At 36.2% G+C, this 19,291-nt stretch overlaps 1 protein-coding gene across 2 annotated transcripts; it reads right to left on the minus strand.

The window, feature by feature from the left end:
• Positions 1-15,252: 15,252 nt before the first annotated feature.
• On the minus strand, positions 15,253-17,970 carry LOC134792806 (NECAP-like protein CG9132). Of its 2 annotated transcripts, none has more exons than XM_063764176.1 (5): positions 17,775-17,960; positions 17,503-17,730; positions 17,245-17,426; positions 16,445-16,632; positions 15,253-15,659 (listed from the first exon to the last, which is right to left on the minus strand). In XM_063764176.1, the coding sequence occupies exons 1-5, from the start codon at positions 17,824-17,826 to the stop codon at positions 15,602-15,604; spliced, it is 708 nt and encodes a 235-aa protein (XP_063620246.1). In that variant the 5' UTR covers positions 17,827-17,960; the 3' UTR covers positions 15,253-15,601. The 2 variants fall into 2 exon arrangements, with proteins under 2 accessions (XP_063620246.1, XP_063620245.1); XM_063764175.1 differs by having other exon boundaries at positions 15,259-15,659; positions 17,503-17,708; positions 17,775-17,970.
• Positions 17,971-19,291: the final 1,321 nt, after the last annotated feature.

The following is a 19,291-nucleotide window of genomic DNA, read 5'->3' on the forward strand; positions in this document are numbered from 1 at the left end:
AAAGTTGTTGCCATTGCTAGAAATTAGTACCAACAAATTTCCGTAACATGGCGCACCCTCAATAGATCCTGGTTCACCTATACATGATTATCACAATGATTATCCTTTCTGTGCCGAAACAAAAATACCATTTGAGGGCAAAATTAAAAAGTTATTACTTACTTTAGATAACAAATTCAACTACGTCATACACTGTGCTAACCTCAAACAGTGTATTGAAAAAGGATTAATATGTAAGAAAATTCACAGAGTACTCACTTTCAATCAATCACCCTGGTTAAGATCATACATTGATTTGAATTCCCAAATGAGAACAGAGGCGAAAAACACTTTTGAAAAGGATTTTTTCAAACTTATGAATAACTCTATATTTGGAAAAACAATTGAAAATGTTGAGAAAAGGGTCGATGTGAAGTTGTGTACCCGTTGGAACAGTGTAAAAACAGGAAGAAAATGTAAATATGGCCTTGAACGTTATATTTCAAAACCAAACTTCCACAGCGCTTCTATTTTCTCCGAAGACCTAGTGGCAGTGCAGTTAAAGAAATCTAGAATTGTCTATAACAAACCCATTTATGTTGGTTTTACCGTGCTAGAATTAAGTAAAACTTTAATGTACAATTTTCATTATGATTATATCCTACCTAAGTATGGTGAAAATGTGAAGCTGTTATACACTGACACCGATTCTTTTGTTTATGATATAAAAACAAACAACTTTTATGAAGACATCAAGCCAGACTTACAAAGTAGATTTGACACTTCAGACCTTCCGGAAAATAATGTATATGGGTTACCACAGGTAAATAAAAAAGTCGTAGGCGTGATGAAAGATGAAAACAAAGGTATAATTGTGAGAGAATTTGTAGCATTAAGATCGAAAATGTATGCTTATGTATTAGACGAATACACCAAAGACAATAACAGAAAGTGTATAAAAAAGAATAAAGGTGTTAGCGCTGCTGCTGTCAGACGATTAAATTTTAATAAATATTACAAATGTTTAGATTTAAGCCAAAAACCGCTGTATGATGACTTATATAACTTGATTAGTGATAAGCATAACGTGTTTACTCAAATTAAAAGAAAAAAAATTCTCTGTGGGAGAGATGAAAAGAGATTCATCTTAGATGACGGTATCAAAACCTTAGCATGGGGACATTATAAAATAAATGAATGCTAAAAAACTCTTACACTTTTATTTTAATTATACACAACACAATCCACTAATAGTCTACAAACACATAGAGTTTCTTCGTTATTAGGGGATTTTTCACTTCCATGAACCATATGGCCCCTTCTTTCCATATGGTTGTTGTTTGTTTGCACGGCACTGCAAGGAATGTCCTAATTTGATATTTAACTAATATCTCCTGCAGGATCCCCTCCGCGTGGTAATCCGAGTGCAACGTCACTGCCGGATGCTCAGCTAGCTGCTCCTCCAGAACCTTTTTCAGCTCCTTCCGCGCCGCACTCCATTTCTTAATATCGATGTCGGGGGCGAGCGCCTCGACGCTCGAAATAAAGAGGATGTTATTTTCTGTTCCGTGCCCCGTACGTTTATAATTATAGGTAATTCCCTCGTTGTTGAACCATAATCTAACACATAAATCAATAGCGTAATCCATTTTTACTATTTATTTTAATTTATACGTTCGCAGTGTTTGCTAGTCTATAGAATAATGAAGACAATAAATTGTTAAAACACACATCCGATGCAAATAGAGGAACAAGTGACCCAATTACGCAATTAGATAATAGCGAATAAAATATGCTGTAGTAACTGATAACAGAATAGGCCAAATCACTCCCACGCTATATTTGATTAAAACAAATACACTTGAACGCAACAAAAACAGAGCATCTGGTATGGAAATAAGTATTCGAAGTTAATTATTTTATAATTGCCCGCGAGTACAGGAAAACCACAAAGATATCATAACACGGAACATGTACTGATAACAAAACAAGTGCAGAAATACATACCTACCAATCATATGAGTAAATACCTATAATTAGGGTAGTCGTCTTACATTTACCTTAATAAACTAACAATCTTGTATGGAAACATATATTCAAAGTGAGCTGTTTCAATTACCCATTAGGTGAGCTACATCACATGTGATACAGAACATGTACCGATACAAAACAAGCCCAGAAATGGCCCCAAAAGATATTTACCTAAAGTGAGCCAGAACCGCTATATTTACACTACTTACCTAACAAAATGACAAAATTTTGATATCGGTGTGCAAGTTCGAATTACACCGTAAATACGCCGGTTGTAGTATATTCTTATGCAATTATATTGACGCAGAGTAACGTAATGCGTAGGGCACGCAACGCACCAATGTGACAGCTATGCAGCAAGTTGGAAAAAGGTGCCTACGCTTCTAATTTGGTTCTGCCTTAAAGCGGGCTAGGAGTAGTTGCAAGGCACCTGCATTTGGCTGCGCTACATTTTACCTGTTTAATCAAATAGGACTCGACCTAGATTAATGATGTCGGGTGTGTTCGCTGCGCTACGTATAACCTATAGTAGGGGAGCCCAAGAGGGGATTTTTGTGTTTACTCAAGCGCGTCAGATTAAGATATGAGTGATATCTTGCTACCGTGTAGTCTACCTTTACCCCTTTTAGCCATCTATGTTGAGCCCTTGGTTGGTGGGGGGTTCAACAAATTGTTAAGCAGATTGTGGATTTGGTCATATTACTCCAAAGTAACGCTATAATTGTGCTATTACTAAACTAAATCTGATAATTATTTGCACGCATTTCCTTAATCTGACGGTTTCAATGTAAAAATTAGGCGTCAAACTTGTGTTCGTCAAATTAAGAAAATGCCTACAAATAAGTGTTATATTACGTTATAGAAAAAATATAGCATTAACGTGGACAAAAACGACCAAACCCACAAACTGCTTAACGATTTTTTAACCCTCCACCAACCTCCCGAAATTTAAAAAAAATTGTAGACACTTTCCGGCTGGCTGAAAAAAAAACTTTATATAACTTTTTTTCTTTTTATCGTCTTATATTTCGATTCCAATAGGTCTGTACGACGCTCGAGTAGTACACATTTAGCATCGTCGGCTCCCCAACTACTAGCGCAATGCTGACTTTGTTTTAATTAGGTAAGTAAATACACCATGCACACGGAAAACAGGTCACTTGGTACGGGAAATTGTAATAGATAAATGCCAGGTTATCATGACTGTTTAAGATTTTCCATCTTTCGAATTACAAAATCAGTGTTAGCTATATTTTTTTCTCGTGATAGCGCTTAATCCGGTAGCCCCATTTATGTATTTTATTTCAAGAAGATGAAGAAGGAAAAGCAAATTTGGTAAGCTACCATTGGTAGGTAGGTTATTCAATCATACATTTGCATACGGGTCCTACTCGGATATTTTACTAACACAAACATATTATCTTCTTCTTCTTCCCAGACCTTATCCCATTTACATGGGGTCGGCCTTCCCTGTCCTCTTTTTGTCCCTAACACAATCATATAGCAGTTAAATTGTTAAATGTGGGTTACCACATTCAAAAACTTTTAATACCTATATCGTTATATATCGCGGCAACATGATATAGGTACAACTATTTATTTAACTGAAAGATTAATAAGGAACAAATAAACATAACTATTGATTTTCGATAAAGATACAATCAGCATTTCAGAGTTTCACGCTGTGGTTTCACGGGATTCAGATTCACTAGGTATATAATTGAATGGCCGTAACTGGCGTAAAATTATTAACATTAATAATGTACACGTTTCCAACACAATGGAAAATTACATATTCTGACGAGCGGCCCGCTAATAGGTACCTACATTTAGATATGTTTGAACACCTGTACAGTAGGTACTAGGACAGTAAGTACTTTACAGGAGATTTCTGTGTTCAACCGAAGAAAACGGGTTTTATGTACGTATATAATGTAAAATATTTATTGTAGATAAGACAAGATAAAATTATAACAATAAATACAGGGTGCAAAGGCCAGCTCATTCCCATAAAGGATCTATCTAGGGAATGCAATCTCGATCTCGCTATTTCGAGATCTCGCGAAATCTCGCACGAATTTTCGAGATTCAATCTCGTTGATAGGAAATCTCGATTTTGGCAATCTCGGTCGAGATCTTGATTAATATTTTCAAGATCTCGAACGAGATTGAAAGATTGATCCGTGTGAATAACTATGTTTTGAGTAATCTTTTTGACCTTAGATTCATGATGTTCAGGCAGTGTTTTTGTGTGTGGCGGCTTAGGCTGACGATAAAGGCACAGAAACGGACGAACTAAGCGTACCTACAATTATTTACATGATTTTTACTTGCTTACCCTTCTTTTTTTGTAAATTGCTCAGTGCTTGTCAAAAATATCAACTACGCATGTTAGTGCCTCTGCTTACAACTATAATTTAAAATAATTATTACCACTTTTTCTTACTTAAATGCAAATATTTCTTGTTATTTTTTTAAATAAAAGTTTTTTTTTTTATTAAATATTGATTTAAGTAGTTGTTTTTATTTTCAAAATATAGCATAACATACTCTAAATAAGTAGTATACGATCTTTTAGGGATTTTTGATAAAAATAACATATTTTTAATTAATTTGTCAAATCTCGATCTCGTCGAGATTAATCTCGATCTCGAAAGTCTGACGATCGAGATCTCGAAACACCCAATCTTGATTCAGATTTTTCGTGCGAGATCTCGAATCGCCAATCTTGGTGCGAGATTGCATTCCCTAGATCTATCCCTATCCCTGTAAGCGGTAAGATTTTCTTAAATTTAAATAACAATGTTAAACTCATTTACCTACCTAATTTTGAACGATATAGTTATGTACCTAAAAAAACCGGACAAGTGCAACTCCCACCGAGGGTTCGGTACTTTTTAGTATTTGTTGTTTTTGTTGTTTAGTATAGCAGCAACAGAAATACATCATCTGTGAAAATTTCAACTGTCTTAGCTGGTTCATGAGATACAGCCTGGTGACAGACAGACGGACAGTGGAGTCTTAGTAATAGAGTCCCGTTCTGACCCTTTGGGTAAGAAAACCCTAAAAATAAAAAAGTATGCGATTAGCTTCGACGACACCAATTGTTTTTGTTTTAATACCACTTTTTTCCCTGGTACACAGAACATTACAAGAGTTTGGTAGATTTCGTAATTTCATACGTTTTTTGCTAAGATACATAAAAGAGAAAATGTAAAAAAATACGTTTTAAAAATTGCAAATATAAAAAATCTCCAGCAGAACCACACAGCCCCTAATCGAAATTTTAGCAAAGAACAATTTTAGGTAGATGGAACAAATTCTCGGCTTTTGCCACGTCACTGGACTTCACTGGAGTTTGGCGTAGTGATTTGTGCAGTTGCAAAGATATTTTTTTAATCCTCTGCTCAGTCCAGAACACCCATATCTTTGATTCATTTTGCATTTACCAAATTACCATTTAGGACTTAGATTTAATGGAGGCTTGACATATTTCGTAAAAAATTAAACGATTTTTTTCCTTTGATTTAGGCTTATTTACGAGTAATTTTATAAGCTACATCGTAAGCTTTCAGTAACATTATAGTCTGTTCGAGAAACGGAAAACGGTGAAAAATAGAGATAATACTCCTATAAATACGTGTGATACCTCATTAGATTCATAATGATGCCTAGAAAAATGTATTCAAAGCGTGTATTAGCACACAAAAAATTACAAAAGTTATTAACAAAAAAAGGGAGAAAAAAGTAGATTTTTCTTATTTCCCAAATATCTCAAAAATTATTTATATTTAAGAAACCAAAATTTGTATTATAAAAGAGGAGGATATTTGCAATCAAACATTCCATACTTGCAGAACTGTATCTCCATTATTTATACTTTTTGTTCCACGCTGAACACAGCCCTTCGCGCCTCATTTTCGGGAAACCCGCGCGGCGTGAAAAAGCGATTACGTAACATTAAATATAATTTTAAAGGTATTAAATATTCATTGAAAAATTAAAAAAAAAATATGATGTGTTTAAAACATGTCAGCAAATGTAATACTTGCAGAAATTTAAAGTTATTTTTTCAACAAGTTAGGCAATTGTTAATGAACAAAATTTTCTCAAAATTCCTTCTTTATTGAAAACGAAAAAAAATTTATAAATAACTATTGTAAAATTTCCTCGCTTTCTAGAGCCCTTCTCACATACATACATGCTTAATAAGATCACGTTATGAAAGTTCTGAAAAAAATAATAGTTTGGTTATAATATTGTTTTATATTTTACCATTTTACCTTGATTATTAGTTTTTCGTCAATGTTATTCTAAAACTTATTTTAAGCAAATTAACTTTATTAAAACTTTTATAATGTGATCTTATTAAGCATGTATATGAGAATGGCTCTAGCAAGCGACAACATTTTACAATAGTTATTTATATTTTTTTTTCGTTTTCAATAAAGGAGGATGTTCGAGAAAATTTTGTTGATTAACAATTGCAAAACTTATTGAAAAAATAGCTTTAAGATAAATTTATACAAGTAGTACATATTTGTTAACATGTTTTAAATACACCATATTTTTTTTAAATTTTTCAATCAATATTTAATATCTTTAAAATTATATTTAATGTTACGTAATCGTTTTTTCACGCCGCGCGCGTTTCTCGAAAATGAGGCGCGGAGGGCCGTGTTCAGCGTTGAATAAAAAAAAATATATTGGAGATACAGTTCTGCAAGTATAGAATGTTTGATTGAAAATATCCTCCCCTTTTATATTATTAATTTTGGTTTCTTAAATATTAATACTTTTTGAGATATTATATAGGGAAATAAAAAATATCTACTTTTTCCCCCTTTTTTTGTTTTTAACTTTTGATATTTTTTGTGTACTAATACACGCTTCGAATACATTTTTCTAGACATCATTACGAATCTAATGACTTAATGAGGTATCAGTATCACACGTATTTTTAGGAGTATTATCTCTATTTTTCACCGTTTTCCGTTTCTCGAACAGACTATTGCATAGACTGGCACACTTAACGTGGTCCGACTTTAGTAGGATTAAGTAAGTATATAAGTAGGTATGTACATATGTAAATAGGTAATTAGAACAAGAATTTCTTTTTTATTTGACTCTTTATTTTTAAAAAGGTTTCCAAAAGGTGTCAAAAAGGTTTTTTTACTTTTAGTCAGGATAATAATCTTTTTTTCTGTTTGTCAGCCGCGTAGCGTATCTACTAAGCTTTCCCGGAAATATTGCCGCCTGAATTATTCTCAGGAACGGAAATATACGGCCGTATTCGAACAATGCTTGTAAGATGTCACAGCGATTCGATACCGATCTGTCAGTGTCAAAAGTGACGTTTTTGGTTGAAGAAATGACACTTTTGACTAGTTTTGACTGACAGATCGGTATCGTATCGCTGTGACGTCTTATAAGCATTGTTCGAATACGTCCCATAGATGCCAATAGGCAACTCAGTAATAGCAGGCGTGGCTCACTCCGCGATTTCGTCGCTTTGCTACAGGTAGCTAAAAGTACATTCGTTCCACACCAATTTTGGGGAATGTCATAAGCCGCGCGTAGCGCTGTCGCCAACTATGTACCGTAACAGACGCGTTTTGTTAAAGAGTGAGTCTTCTGTACCTAGTACTATTATTTATTCTGTGGTAATAGTCACATCACTAAAGTTTCACGTAACACACAGTGATAGATTTTTTCCAGCTTTCCTTATCGCTGGTCAGGACTTTTCGCGGGACCTTCGCCCGGGAGTGATAAGTAATCGAGCGGAATGGGGGTCACTTCACTCGGGCGATTTATGGTGAAAAGGATTACAGTAATATGCGGCCGTTTAACATAGGTCTCTAACATAGGTATAGACCGAGGAAGAGATTACAAAATACAAGAATAGAGTCACCGCAGAAAAACAAAAGTGAAAATTGATTTTTCTGGTGAAAATGTTGTTTGGTGAATAAATTACTACCAGCAGCAGGAGACACCCCCACTTTTGTAAGTTACCTAATTGATTATTGAATTACAATTTACTAAGTAATATATAGGTACTAAAGAAAATTACATTACCTACTTAACCCCTTATTCATAAAACTTTACGGCCCTGATTTAGTTAAATTATGTTTTATCCCTTTCTTACAAATACCTACATAAGTCAAAATGAGAGATAAAGACAAAACGATTATTAGCTAATTACATTTGTAGCGCGTTTATGAATAAGGGGGTTAATAATTAAAATACCTAAGCAATTACATAATTGTCTCTCTTTTTTCAAAAACCCATTGTTGTAACTAACCGATACTATATCATTATTTTTACTGTAAGCCGTATTATTTGTCCCACAGGACAGGCTATGCCTAGTGTGGGAGTCAGCATAACTATAGATGGTCAAGCAAATCTTGTCAGTAGAAAAAGGCGCGAAATTCAAGTTTTCTATGAGACGATATCCCATCGCCCCTACATTTTTCAAATTTGCCGCCTTTTTCTACTGACAAGATCTGCTTGACCAAGTATAACACTGCTATTTTTCTATTTCAGAAATAAAGAATTTGTACCTATTTGTATTTTTATTTGTATTTGACTTGAAGCATCAATGTCATATTTTATTGTCTGTGAGAAGTGGTCAAAAAACAGTTTAAGACACAGTATGTATAAGTTAGTCTATGAATTTACTGAGTCGGTAGTGCTGCACTCTGGCGGCAGAACATTGCAGTAATATCCCCTATTGGCATCAATATCACAATTCCCGTATCTGTTACCTACACCTCCTATAATGATTGTTTTCAGGTTGAATGAACCACTTGACAAGCGAACAACACGAAGGAACGGATTCCGCTGTATTGTTTTATTGTCAAAGTTGAATGAAACTGGGAACAATTGGCCGGGTAAAATAAAAACGAATTCAGCCAATTGTTTCTGCCGACTCACTGAATCCGGGAATAAAGCCTCGTAACTGGATCGTGTAAGTCGGCGCATTACTTTAATAATATCCGGGTGCGGAAATTGGAGCGTTTTTATTAGGGTTTCGTAGTCAACTAAAAACCCTTATAGTTTCGCCATGTCTGTCTGTCTGTCTGTCCAAGGCTTTGCTCCGTGATCGTTAGTTCTATAAAGCTGCAATTTGGCATGGTTATATAAATTAATAAATCCGACCATGTCGTACAATAAAATGTAAAAAAAAAATTTTTAGGGTACCTCCCGTACGTAAAGTGGGGGTGAAATTTTTTACCCGACTACGGCAACGCAAAAGGAGGGTTATGATTTTGACCGGTATGTATATGGGTATGTATGTATGTATGTTCATCTGTTCCCTCATAACTTCTAAAGTACTCATTGAAATTTGACAAACGACGTGTCATTCGAATCGTTTTAATCGTCCGCTGGTTATAGGCTATATGCAAAAAAAATGAACACGGCGCCCTCTAGAGGTCATAAAGTCACGAACCAAAAAAATAAAAATAAGTAATGATGACGTGTTGTATATAATTTAAAAGAGCTCAATTAGCACATTTCAAATATATACATATTGTTAGCTTTTGCACCCGGCTTTGCTTGCATGCACCCGATAAAACATTAATTTATCTGTTAGGTAATTCGAACTACGAATCTACAATCGCTCTGGATTCTATCTATCCGCGTGTTACGCGACTACGGCGATACATGAAGGATTTTTGTACGCGTTCCAAAGCCGGGCGCCTTCAGCGCCCTCATACTAAAAGCATACTAAAAGAGTCGAGTGTAGCCCGACGTAAGAGGCCGTTCCGAAGCCGGGCGCCTTCGCGCCCTCATACTAAAAGAGTCGGTCGTAGCCCGACAGACGTGGCGCGCTCCACGTGGGCCAAAGCCGGGCGCCTTCGGCGCCCTCATACTAAATGTGTCGGACGTAGCCCGACGTACGAGGCACAATGTACGCGTTCCAAAGCCGGGCGCTTTCGGCGCCCTCATACTAAAAGAGTCGGGCGTAGCCCGACGTACGAGGCTCGCTGTACGCGTTCCAGAGCCAGGCGCCAAAGGTTGTCGGGCGTAGCCCGATATATGCGGCGCTCTGCGTGCATTTCTGTACTGAGGACGCCCTCGCAGAAGTAATACCGTGTGTGGCCTGTAAAGCCCCCTCCTCACTCGTGCGCGAATCGCGGCGCGAAGCCGCGAACGTGAGTGTGGCGTCGATTTTCGCAGACAGCGAAATCGACTCCACACTCGCGTTCGCGGCTTCGCCCGTGATTCACGCGCATAGTCTGGAGGGGGCTTAACATGAGCAAAAAATTAAACTGTAGGCTGTACTCCTCATACTGACCAACATTTGTTCAGCGACTTTTAAAAATAACTTGTGGTTTGATTTTTAATACACTTTAAAGTTTATTCTAAGATGCAATGTATTGCGAATTTTGTTATGTTTAAGGCGTGACAAGCTCGGAGTGTGACAAGCAACGTCAATTACAATGATATGGCGTGGCGATGGCGTCCATTGAAGATAATATTTATTTTGTATGAAAAATAGGGAGTCTAAATACTTCATAATTTTTAAAAGTTGTTGAACAAAAGTGTCACCGTTTTAGGAGTACAATCTATGTTTTAATTCTTTGCTCGTGTTACAGGCCACACCGGGTATAAAGTGACTTCAAATATTATTAGTAAGTAACGAAATCCTGACCCCAAAATTAATTAAATGGCCGTGAAAAAATAATTTAATTGAAAAATTAAAGTTTATAATCGTGGCATACGTCCACGGCGATCCTTTGAATATCTCTGTAAATATAAAAAAAAAATGATCTCTTATAATTTTCCTGTATAATAATTTCAGATAAGAATTCTATCTTGTTTCATACTTTTTAGAGCGCGATTTTCAGTAGTCGGGTTTTTGAACTTATTTTTTATTTTTGCTTCAACCCTACAGTGTGGGGTATCGTTAGAAAGGTCTTACAAACCGAATAATGTCTTCAATTAACATTTTTTGATAAAGTTAATATTTACGGAAATAATCGCTCCGAAAGAAAAAAAATATGTGCCCCCCCTCTAACTTTTGATCCATGGATCCAAAAAATATGAAAAAAATCGTGAAAGAAAAGCTTAATAAATACTTTCAATTAAAACTATAGCGAACATGATCGGTCCAGTCGTTTTTGAGTTATTGCAAAAAATATTATTTTCTTAGTAAAAAGACGTACAAAGCGCTGCTGCAAAGGTACTCCCTTATGCTTTAATGTACATGATACTTACTAATAGCCCCCGTTTGGCCTATATAGACAGAATGGTAACTACGAAACCCTACACTGAGCATAGCCCGACATGCTCTTGGCCGATTATGTTATACAAGGTGTAACAAGCAAAAATATAAACAATAGAATGTCGAATGTCAAGTTTAATTGAATTATAATATCGAATACTAGTACGTCTTTGTGTCATAGGCTTACCTACATAATACAATGTGTACCAAATTTCAACTCAATCAGTCCAGTATGGTGTATTCGGGTTTATTTCGGGTATTACCGAATGTCGGATAATTCCGAAATTCAGATGAAAATCACCCTTAATTCCATCATGATAAAAGTCTCTTTTCGGAATTATCCTACAGTTTTCGACATTCGGAATTACCCGAGTAAATCTTATTTTGAAGCATATATATTGGTTGTGATAGATGGACGGACATCCAGACCCAGACAGACAGCCTTCCAGACTATGCGCGTAAATCGCGGGCGAAGCCGCGAACGCGAGTGTGGAGTCGAGTTCGCTGTCTGCGAAAATCGACTCCACACTCGCGTTCGCGGCTTCGCGCCGCGATTCGCGCACGAGTGTGGAGGAGGCTTGAGATAAGTGATCCTAATACGGGTTGTCTACAACACAAGACGTGATGTTTTCTCTCGAGGTTGACAGTATATACTATTTACATTTGATTTATATGTATAATCCGTTATACCACTTTTTTTTAACATGGTTAACTGAGTCGTCCGGACAAAACCGGCCCTATTAGTTGTGAGGACTTAAACAATTTTACACCACGGCTATCAGAATTTGATGCCTCGCTTACATGTTCACCGTTTTGTATCTAACACCAGGCTCCATTTAGGTAGGTGCGTTACTTAAGTGTTTTAGAAACTACTTTAAAGGCAAATTAGTAAGTAACTAACAACTAGAGATGCACCGGATATTCGGCCGATGGTCCGTTGCATCTCTACTAACAACTGCTAAATCCCCATATAGTCAGGTTCTTTCGAAGCAGGCAGTAACTTATATATATCGCTATCTAGTATTGAGGCGTTTATAAACGCCAACTTTTGATGGATATTATCTATCAATTTTTATTAGGTACAGATGTGCAAGTCGCGAAAAAATTCAAAAAAGTTGGAAATGTCAGAATTACACGGAACAAAGGAAACATTCATTTTGAAAATGGAAAATTTCCATTCCCATACAACTAGTGGCCATGGTCTAATAAAACATGGTCTTCCATTCCCAGAGTGACACGGGCCTACGTCACAATAACATTGCCACTTTATTTCAACATAACATGTTATATGGGTACATTATACCTATGGTTAATAAGTTAAGATATTTCTTTATAATTTTATAATTTTCATTTATATGTATTTTAGCTTATATTTTACAATAACACGTCATTTTTAATTACTCGTTTAAATCTAAATAATATAATTAGAACCTGCTCTGCTCACTAAATTTCAAGAGAATCGGTTAAGAAATGTAGCCAAAATGCCGATCGCTTACGCTCCGTAGCGATCGAAACTAGGGCTTGCAATATCGGATGGTTTCCAATTCCGGAACTGATTTTCGATATTGGATTCCAATTCCGGAATTAGAGTATATCATAATATTACAATATTTTTTAGTAAAAACAACATAAAAACGGAAGTTCTGATACTTTACGTTTATTAAAAACTGTCACTGTCGCACTAATATGGAAGAGTGATAGAGAGACATAATACTTTTCGCTGTCGAAGCGATAGCGATTGTAACCTTGACTAGGCCGGCTGTAGAGGAGAACATCCGGACATACGAAAGAATTTCTGCCTAAGCTGAAACGGAGAGTTTCGCTTTCGCTCGGTCAAAAATATGAGAAGATTCCCAATTATATACATGTGGAAATTTTGCAATTTTGAAAACTTTCCAACAGCACATCAGTAGTTTTTATTGCCTTTTCTTTGATAGGTAAGTAGGTACAGTACAGCGGGCGCTGCACGGTCCCATTTTTATCGCCTATCGCTATGCATGTCACTTTCGTACTTACATACTTGCTAGAACTTCTTAATGTGTACGTCTTTTAGACTAAGCTCGTTAAATACAAATTAAAAAAATACTTGGCAAAAATACGTGACAGGCATGGTGACAAGCGATAAAAATGCGAGCGTGCTACCGCCGCAGGTATGTGAAAATATGAAAATGCAACGTAGTGGTAATTCTCGTTTATTATATGTATTTGTACATCTCTGAATACAGATCTATTACCATACACATAGCGAAAATAATGTGATTATTGCATTGCATCTAATCTGTATGCATATAATACAGTATATGTTTAGAATTTTAAAATAGGTACCTCTGTTAATGTATATTATAATTGTACCTATTTACACTGAAATCACCTACAACATGCAATTTTCAACAACATACGATAACAAAGTAGAGCCAAAATAGTCTACTATAACCATTTCCAAGATAAAAATATTCAATCTTTAAACGTATCTACATATACTATAGGATAATTATTAAGTCGACATTACGCAGCCTACATATCGTTGTCGGTTGTCGTGATGTTAGCAAGTGTACTGAAATATATTACTGTAACTTATTATTGCTAATAATGCGATTGCTTTCAAATTACTCCGGTCGCACAAGAAATCTTGATTCAAATGAATGGAAAAATATGGGTGTACAAATCATCTCAAAAACGTCCCATAACTCTTATGTCAGTGAATTAAGAACTATGGGACATATTTTTGAGTAAGTGGTCTACACCCATATTTTTACAGTTGACTGTATAAGTATTTATTTAATGGTACTGAATCAAAAACATATTAGCTTGCTTTTGCGTTGCGTTTCGCGGTATGGTCAGTTTTCATAGCAATGTGTGGCCAACTTGTATATTAGATGTCCTTCGTTATATCAGTGCTTGTTCACAAATCATCTGTGGTCGTAGTGAATTTACATAGTTTTTTCAGCGTATTAGATTCGCAAGGGAACGCTGGAAGGTGTACTATTATTTAGACAGAAATTGTAAGCCTTACTCTTTACAAGAGTTAATGATCTATAAAACGCAAATAATTATAAATTATTTGTATAACAATACATACATGTATGTGACCCTCGCTAAGATAATGACGAAAGATGACACAAGCGGTAAGTAAATAAACCCTTATTTCAAGAACTTGGCAGTCTTTATTCTGATTAAGTTAATCGCTCGATTAATACAATAGAACGATATAGTTGTTGTAAATTCGATATTAGAACTTTTAGGTGTTATTGGACCGCACGGCTTAGTACTGCCATCTAGTTAAAAACACATACCTACATGAACACTTTTACATCTGAACACTTGTATATTAATACCATGTTTTTTCGTACATAATCGTGACCGCGTGTTTAAAATATAACAAAACATATTCAGAAACCCATTATATAGGTGTCAGGCGTGGCGTTGTCGACTAATCTAACAAGCTGCTTATATATTATATACAATGAAATATTATGATTTTAATTACAATCATTAATGGAATGAAACTTAATCACAAAAGCGAATAATAATACAGAATACACTATTAGATACTTCATTAAAATATTATGAGTGCCAAAAGCAAGAGAAATGGTGCTTACCTACAATAAATCGTAAAGTAATGTAACTTTAAGTATTTTATTATTTTTTAAATAAGGTAACGGGCACTCAAATATAACTACATTGTTAAATAACAATTTATATATTTTAAGCCGAAAAAAGAGGCAAGACTTTTTAGGTCCTTTTTTTTATCAAGGATAGGATATTCTTCATTATCTATATGAGTTCGAGTTTATGTGGTGTATTTGTTTCATTACTTCTCTGTCTCAACTGACTTAAAATAGAAATTAAAATTAATTCTGCAAAAAAAACAGTTTAGATGCGTTTAGTAGATATTAATAACAAATTTCTATTTAAAACTTACATAAATATAACAATACGTGACGTTCCACGGGTAAAAGTACCTTATGGTGGTCGGCGCTTACGTCACGTAGCACCGCATTAGTCTTGGAGCATTGTTAATAATAGCCTTAGCGTCAACCACCATAAAGTACCTTTACCCATGGAATGTCACATATAAAATGAACGACTCAACATACATCCTTCATCGATGGTAGAGTTACAACATATACAAAAAAATCATACGGTACTAACGGTATTTCTATAATTATTGCAATATATTATTGTGATCTGTCATCTAACGTCTTCTTTAGGTTGATCTGGCTATTAATGCAACAAAATATGACAGTTTGAGCCTACAGGCAGGTTGATATGGATTCTACACTATTAAGTATATTAATAAGTATTGTGCAGAACACATTCACTCTACAGACATCAAATCACAATAATACTCTATGTACATATTCAAAATTGAACCCAGTTCTGCTGACTTGCTGGAGTTGTGGCCTGTTGGCTCGGAGCACTGAAAAAAAAAAAACTTATAAAATATCAACGTTTCTAATAGGGAGCGTACGTGAACTGTATGGGGCAGCATAGGAGCACTCCATTTATTAGCGCGAAGTAATAAAGTCAATTATACCTTTGTATCCAATTTAGGCCATAAAGTCAAAGTGTGGTGTATCAAATGTTAGCACTTGACAACCTTTGCAAGCGTTAACTATTTCAACTGTCGAATTTGCGGCCACAATGATGATAAACGCGCAAATCTTAACGCAGATGGCACTGCAATCGTTTAAAAACCAAACAAGTCATTTGATATGCCAAATTTAAAAACAAACCATCTTATGATTCCAGTTGGAACAAGTATAATCTCATTTCATTTCATTTATTGCAGAACCATGGTTACATTAAGGTTTTAACATTTGTATTAAGTGCATGCATGGTTACCCTGTCAGGGCATAGCAACGGATCTGTGGTTTTGCAACTCCATTGTTTATAATGTTTATGTACCTTAGGCCCACTTGCACCATCCCACTAACCCGGGGTTATGCGGTTAAACCGTTAACTCAGTGTCAAATTGTACCATGTTGTAGTAACCATGGTAACTCCAGGTTTAAACGGTTAACCCCCAGTTAGTCGAATGGTGCAAGTGGGCCTTAGTGGTGGGCCACAGGTAGAAGGCATTAAGAAGACTGTGAGACTCAATTGGATCAAAATAGCCTAGATAAAAGCAGAGAGAGGTGAAAATTTATGGAAAAGACCTAAGAATATTCCTGAATCTATCATTTCTATTGTAATAATCCTCACCTAGCAGAGTTGTAATCGCCCCACTCCGAGCTGGCGGGAGCGGCGGGCACGGCGGGCGAGGGCGCGTGCTGCGGCGAGGGCGGCGGCGGCAGGCGCGAGCCCCCCGCCCCCGGCGGCGGCGGCAGCAGCCCGCCGCCCAAGCCCGCGCCCACGCCCCGACGGGGCTTCGTGTCTGAACCGTCTTTTTTCTGGAGAGATTATGATTAAATATTTTTAAAGATAATTGTATTATGGTGCGTTTTATTTATCAGGTCACGTCAATACATAATAAGATAAATAACTACCTACCATAAAACAAATGATAGTCCTAGGATAGTCCTATTGTTATCAAATCAACAATAAAATATCCTGTTTGGCAAGCCTACATTATGTTAAATATGGATTTTTCAAACAAATAAAGGTTGTTCTTCCAATAAAATCTATAAACAATGTCTGTGATAAATTGTGTCAGCGAAACTAACATATTGCATAATTGCATATACATTTGAATATCATTCTATTTTTATTAATAGAGGAAGACCCACTTTCATTGGCAATTATTAAAAAATTATAACAATACAACCACAACCTCATTGTATATCTGTCAGTTGGTCTTTATGTAGGTAGTTGATACAGGGATCCATTCAAATGGATGACCAAGTTGGATCTAATTTCAACTTTGGCACCTAACTTAACACATCAGCAGATATATATTATGCACATTTTATAGTCATTTCAAACAATGACTATATAATATCACAAGAAGTGAAAAACAACTTACTAGTTTGGTACTCCAAAAATGTTAAAACAAAGATTCTTACAGTAATTTTCATGTTGATCTTAATTGTCTCTCCATCCTTGAAACCAAGGTCTAGTTGCTGTGCGGGGGCTGCAGGGCCTTCCTGTTCTTTTCTTAGCCATTTGAAATGGTCTTGAAGGGCCACATTGAGGTCAAACGAGTCAGACCTGTCACCAAACCCTAGTCCAATGTAAGCACTGCGACCTACAAATTGCAACATGTTACAACACATACAAAACAGAAAATTATTTTATTACATTGTTTATAAAATGTTACATACCATTATCATCCTGAATCTTTACAACAAAGTAACGTGAGCTGTCCGTCACAGATTCGAGAGCCACCCCCGGATATTTATCGATAGGGCATTTAGCAAAAAGCTGGCCAGATGCTTTGTCTTCTAGCTTCATTACCAATTCCTCCCCTTTCGAAACCAGCCTCATGCGTCCGGTCCATTGTGGCTCTTGCAGGTTCCAATCTGCTGCCCTAAAAAACACCCACTTTTTATCTAGCACTATCATATAATTACGAATTCACAATTTAATTACATACCTATATCCTCTGTTTGTAGTTTTAGGGGGTACTTTAAAAACAAAAACTTCATTTTTTACGAGTATCACACTCTCGTACGTATCCATTTTAAGAGACGAATGACAGAATAAATCAACCTTCCATACAATAAACAAAGATTTGTTTCATTCGATACAATTTATTTGGATATTTGGAAATGCAAGTACTGACGAACTGACTGACGTGACGTTTTTCTTTTTTTTTTCAGTGTAAATGAATGGCAACGTTTCCTTCAGCCTACGATTCGATCAATATAAATTTATGCTAGCAACATTGAGATCTAGCCGCATGCAAACCGTTTTAAATATAAAGCAGGGTCCAGACGAGGCAATTATTCACACGATGTTTTAGCAATCTGATTAAATTAAAGATTAAAATAAAAAAAAATAGTCTGATCAAATCAGAAATCTAGTGAAATCATGAATCTAGTATTAGGCCAAGCGTGCACCACGACTTTTTGTCGCGCGATAATTTAGTCGCAGAAATGTAACGTATGTGTTTATATGGCAGTGCGCGCATATGCGACAAAAAAATCACAGCGATTTTAAAATTGTGATTTGTCACATTTTTCCGCGACTGCTCGCGACGCGATTGTCGCAAAGTGAATTGCAGCATACGGAGTTGTATGGCACCGCGCGCACTGCGATAATAAAGTCGCACCCGGACCTCAGTCGGCATATCGCTCTCCATCCAACCGTCAACATGTCGGAACCGGAACCCGTTTCATGACAAACGACTGGTACGAAATCCATGTTGAGACTTGAGAATTAACAAATCGTCGACTTTTTCATCGCAGTGCTCGCAGTGAATTTTCTGCGATATATTACAGCGCGATTCTAAAATCGTGTCGCAAAAACTAAAATCGTGGTGCGCGCTTAGGCTTAAACTGGATTGGCATGAGTGGTGGGGATAACTGACAGAACGGGATAGTCTTACGTATCTTTCAGTAGGAGTAGCAGAGAAAGCGTTATTATTGTTTGTCCTTATCACAGTCTCACATATTTTTTGTTCCCTACCTTTTTTTTAGTATGGATAATATGGTGGGCAACAAATAAATTCGACCAATCACATTGCGCATTTGCGTATGTTTTGTCCCTCACGGAGGCACGCGTATACCACTTCTATACGATCCTACCTTCTATGAGTGAAATCTAGCCATGCGGACGTAAATGCCAATTTGGCTCGCCGATTTCTACCGCTGATTATGATCATTTGATCAATTATGAATTTATGACTGATATTATCGATAAAATGGAGATGCAAGAATTCCAATTTGTGACGCTAGTATTCGAGTTCGGAGGCATTTTTTTAGAGCACCCAAATATCATTATTAAATTGGTAATTAAATCAGAGATTGATGCCAATTTCTTTCCTGATCAAATCGGTCGAATTGATCATCCCGTCTTTATTGGCCTTAACACTCTATCAATGTCATATGTCATGTCATGTCATTGTCAAATTAAAATAGCTAGAGGATTGTGGTAGAGTTCTTCTGAATT

The sequence above is a fragment of the Cydia splendana genome, chromosome 8 (genome assembly GCF_910591565.1).
Source record: "Cydia splendana chromosome 8, ilCydSple1.2, whole genome shotgun sequence".
Taxonomy (NCBI): domain Eukaryota; kingdom Metazoa; phylum Arthropoda; class Insecta; order Lepidoptera; family Tortricidae; genus Cydia; species Cydia splendana.

Bases quoted from the DNA above. Each gene is read 5' to 3' on its own strand.
- LOC134792806 (XM_063764175.1), bottom strand. From the start codon at position 17,860: ATGGATACGTACGAGAGTGTGATACTCGTAAAAAATGAAGTTTTTGTT. The intron at 17,427-17,502 runs GTATGTAACATT...TGCAATTTGTAG, and splicing joins AAAGATTCAGGATGATAATG to GTCGCAGTGCTTACATTGGA. The intron at 16,633-17,244 runs GTAAGAATCTTT...TAATCTCTCCAG, and splicing joins AGATCAACATGAAAATTACT to AAAAAAGACGGTTCAGACAC.